Source organism: Neltuma alba, unplaced genomic scaffold (assembly GCF_004799145.2).
Source record: "Neltuma alba isolate B1F8T4 unplaced genomic scaffold, ASM479914v2 tig00002059_pilon, whole genome shotgun sequence".
In the NCBI taxonomy this organism is placed as follows: Eukaryota; Viridiplantae; Streptophyta; class Magnoliopsida; order Fabales; family Fabaceae; genus Neltuma; species Neltuma alba.
The window spans coordinates 38,237-42,965 of NW_021632723.1; the positions used below are offsets into that span (position 1 = coordinate 38,237).

General features: G+C 40.3%; 1 protein-coding gene across 1 annotated transcript; it reads left to right on the forward strand.

Annotated features, from left to right (window-relative positions):
* Positions 1–3,691: 3,691 nt before the first annotated feature.
* LOC114716129 (uncharacterized) lies at positions 3,692–4,412 on the forward strand (the record flags this gene model as incomplete). Its single annotated transcript, XM_028901066.1, has 2 exons — positions 3,692–4,102; positions 4,184–4,412. Coding segments are annotated over exons 1-2 (640 nt in total), but the record flags the coding sequence as incomplete, so codon positions are not given.
* Positions 4,413–4,729: the final 317 nt, after the last annotated feature.

Sequence of the window (4,729 nt, forward strand, 5' to 3'; positions counted from 1 at the left end):
ACCAAAACTCCACAAACACCCCTCACCCAATGGAAACCAATGCTGAAATTGATGCAGGGGTGACAGAGCACTCAAGTCCTCAATCAGGTGAACAGGACAGTAGTAGTAGGGTTCCTTCCATTCCAAGGCAGCAACATGATTCCAATCCGGAGTTGGATCCTGAAGAGCTGGGATGGCCTATTGCACTTAGAAAGGGGGTAAGATCGTGTACTCAGCATCCTATTCAAAAATTTGTCTCCTATGGCAATTTATCTGCGAGAATGCAAACTTTTGTAGTGAATAGCTCACAGGTGAAAATTCCAGAAACATTTCAACAGGCTGTAACAGATCCTAATTGGAAACATGCTGCATATGAGGAGTTGAGAGCCTTGAAGGAGAATAACACGTGGGATATCACCACACTTCCTAAGGGCAAGAAAGCAGTGGGTTGCAGGTGGATCTTCACCCCTAAATTCAATCCTGATGGTAGCATCAACAAGTACAAAGGAAGATTAGTTGCCAAAGGGTACACCCAAACCTATGGGATTGATTATCAAGAAACGTTTGCTCCTGTGGCAAAGTTCAACACCATCTAGGTACTCCTGTCCCTAGCTGCCAACCTTGATTGGCCCCTACATCAGCTAGATGTGAAGAATGCTTTCCTAAACGGAGATTTGGAGGAGGAAGTGTACATGGAAATTCTAGATGGAGTAATAGCTCCACCCAACTCAGTTTGCAAATTGAAGAAATCATTATATGGCTTGAAACAATCTCCACGAGCATGGTTCGACAGGTTTGCCAAAGCGATCAAAAGGTTTGGCTACATTCAAGGACAAGCTGATCACACTCTTTTCGTCAAACACAGTGATGGAAAGGTAACGATCCTAATTGTGTATGTGGATGATATAGTCATAACTGGCAGTGATGAGGTTTCTATCTCCCATCTTAAGAAAGCCCTAGCTAGGGAATTCCAAGTGAAGGACCTAGGCCAAATGAAGTACTTTCTTGGAATGGAGGTTGCTAGATCCAAAAAGGGTATAAGTGTGTCCCAACGAAAGTACACACTGGACTTACTCCACGAAACAGGAATACTTGGGGCTAAACCTAGTGAGACTCCTATGGAAGAGTCATGCAATCTGGAAGTGAAACCAAAAGGGACACCAGTTAACTCAGAAAGGTACAGAAGACTTGTGGGCAAACTAATCTACTTGACTCATACAAGGCCTGACATTAGCTATGCAGTTGGAGTGGTAAGCCAATTTATGCATCAACCCCAGGAAGAACACATGGAAGCAGTATACAGAATCCTCACCTACCTCAAACTCAACCCTGGAAGAGGACTATTCTTTAAAAAGGGGAGTACAAGGAGCATAGAGGTCTACGCTGATGCAGATCATGGGAGAGCTGTGGACAACAGAAGATCTGTCACAGGATACTGTACTTATGTTTGGGGAAACTTAGTCACTTGGCGAAGCAAGAAACAGACAGTAGTCTCAAGAAGCAGTGCTGAGGCTGAGCTAAGAGCTGTAGCCCTGGGGGTATGTGAAGGAATGTGGGTGATTAGACTTCTGAAGGAATTGAGAATTTCCTATGAAGGACCTATGAATCTCTGGTGTGACAATCAAGCCAGCATTGAAATGACCAAGAACCCTGTGTATCACGACCGAACAAAGCATGTTGACATTGATCGGCACTTCATCAAAGAAAAGGTCGAGGATGGCATCATTAACTTGAACTATATGCGTTCAACTGATCAGATTGCTGACATCATGACCAAACCGTTAGCCAGAGTCAAGTTTGAAGGGCTTCAAAGCAAGCTGGGAATGGTTGACATCTACTCTCCAGCTTGAGGGGGAGTGTTAGAAGCCCTTGATCTCCTCCCTGATTTTCTCTCCTTATTCTCTCCATTAATTACCCTTGATTCTAGCTAGGCAATAAATTCCTGATTTCTTGTGATATTGCAATATCTTTCAATTATTATTTGATTGTAACCGGATGGTATGAGACTCTATAAATTGTACCCACATCATATGAAATAATATGCAAGAGTGAATTTTCAATACTCTTTAAACAATATATATTATATATAAATATAAGAGATATTAATTGTTAGATTTAATTTATAAGGATAAATTAGATCTATGTAAATTGATTCCGTCATATCTTTATTTTTGAATTAGATAAATAGGTGAATTAAATCTGTGAGACGGATTTAATATAAACCGTATTTATTTAATTGTTCTCTTATCTAATTATGCAATATTTGATATTGTATTAATTTTGGAATTAATTTGGGATTAATTTCGAAATTAAAATATCACTCATAATACCTATAGCATCCTATATATTCGATACTAGGGAGCTAGGGTTTTGAGTGAGAGAGTGAAAGCACTAAGGAGATAAGGGATGGCCAAAAGTGAGGAGAGAGGACGGATTTTCAAAACCCTAGACGGACATAGACGCTAGCACGCCGTTCGAGGTTGAGGGCTACTCGTGTGGATACCGGTAGAGGAAGTCGACCGGAGTTGTCGACTTCGAACGACAAAGGAGGCGAACAGAAGCATCCTGAACGGCCGAATCATCGAGTCACCAGGAAATCGAACACCGAAGGTAATGCTTCTTACTACCTGACTTAAACGCGATCGGTAGATCCGGGCAAGGGATTGAAAGTTTTAAAATTTTCCGCTGCGCGTCGTCTTTTAATTCCCTTCACCAAATTCCTAACTAAGAAATTACAACTCCTAGACCTAGAAAGCCATAAATCATAGCTAAAAATTGCAAACTGAAACTAAACTCCCCTTTGAAGCTTAGGAACTCAAGCCACACCACCATTCTTCAAGAGTTGATAAACCCTAGCTCTCCATAGCTTCAAGAAAAGCTCCAACTGAAGTGAATCTGTCGGCCATGGTAGCTGGGAGTGGAAGGAATTGAGATGGAGTGAATGAAAGATGAAGGAAATGGATGGGGAAGAAGATGGAGGTGGAGAGGCAAGAAGATGGGAGAATAGAGGTGTTGTAGGAGATGGAATGGAGTATATGGTCAAAAATAGGGTTTCTAAGGGTTTTAGGGGTCCATCTAGGTCGGATCATATGATTAGAAGCTCCATTTTCGCGTTCTGATCCGGATCTGGCGTTGCTGATACGAAGAGTTCGCCACGGCGAAGCATGCCTGAGAGGAGCTCCGCCTAATCTTGTGATTTCGCCGCGGCGAACTCTGCCCGAGAGACTACTGGGGAGATTTCAATTTGGCGCCGCGGCGAACTCTATTAGTGCTGATATTCTGATCTTGTGTTGTGTCATCCTTTGGTCTTTGATCTTGGCTCCAATTCTCAATTGTCCTACAATAAAAAGCAACAATTTGAAGCATCAATTGTCCTAGAAATCAACTGAATACAATTAATAACCAATTATGACAATCTTAACCTCAAAAAGACACTAACTCAAAGCAAGGACTCTTAATCTAAATTAAGCACAATTATCATCAAAAGGAGCCAAAATCTATGATAAATACCTTTAAAATGATATGAAATAACATAGAATAATTGGGCTAAATCAGTGTCCCTAGTAGTATCAAATCTAACAGAAACCTAAGGTTCACCTCAAAGTTTTAGAGATCTCTGTAGAAAGAAATAGACACTAGTCTCATATTTGGTACAGCATACCATCCGTAGACAGATGGCCAGACAAAACAAATAATCCAAACTTTGGAGGATATGCCGCGAGCATGTGTGCTAGACTTCAGAGGAAACTGGGATATGTACCTCCCATTAGCAGAATTTGCTTATAATAATAGTTACCATTCTAGTATTCAGATAGCTCCATATGAAGCCCTATATGGCAAGAAGTGTAGATGTCCCTTGTACTGGACAGAACTTAACGAGAGAAGGATGTATGGTCCAAATTTAGTGGATCAGACCTCGAAACAAATTGGGATTATCAGGCAGAGACTCTTAACAACTCAGAGTAGACAGAAAAGTTACGTAGACATTAGGAGAAAGCCCTTAGAATTTGAGGCTAGAGATCATGTATTTCTCAAGGTATCTCCAACCATAGGAGTAAGTCGATCCATCAAGACAAAGATGCTGAATCTAAAGCACATCAAACCATTCCAAATCCTCTTGAAAGTCCGTCCAGTAGCTTATAAACTGGCCCTTCCCCTAAACTTGAGTTAGATACACGATGTTTTTCATGTTTCTGAATTAAAGAAGTACCATCTAGACCCAGTGCATATTGTGGAATACGATGATATTACACTTCAAGATAACCTGTCTTTTAAAGTGGGACCAGATCGCATTATTGATCGGAAGGTCAAACAACTGAGGAATAAGCAGATCCCACTAGTTAAGGTTGTTTGGGAGGAACTATCCATAGAGGAAGCAACTTGGGAAGTAGAAGAAGATATGAAAGAAAAGTATCCAAAACTTTTCGATAAAGGTACTTTTTAAATTTCGAGGACGAAATTTATTTAAGGGGAGAATTGTCATATCCAGTATTTTATGACCAAGGTATACTTAATCTAAAGATAGTTAAGGGCCAGAATATTAGTGTTAATGTAGATTGCACAACTTTTGATGTGAAATCAGGATAGGGACCAAAGTGGAATTTTCAGTATTTTGAGTAAGTCAATATAAATTAAAGAAATATGACAGAAAGCTCTGAAAATTCCTAGAAAACCCCAGAAATTGGAGAAAATTCTCTGGAATAGGACGATGGTCCTAGAAGTTAAAAATATGAAGGAAATTAATTAATAT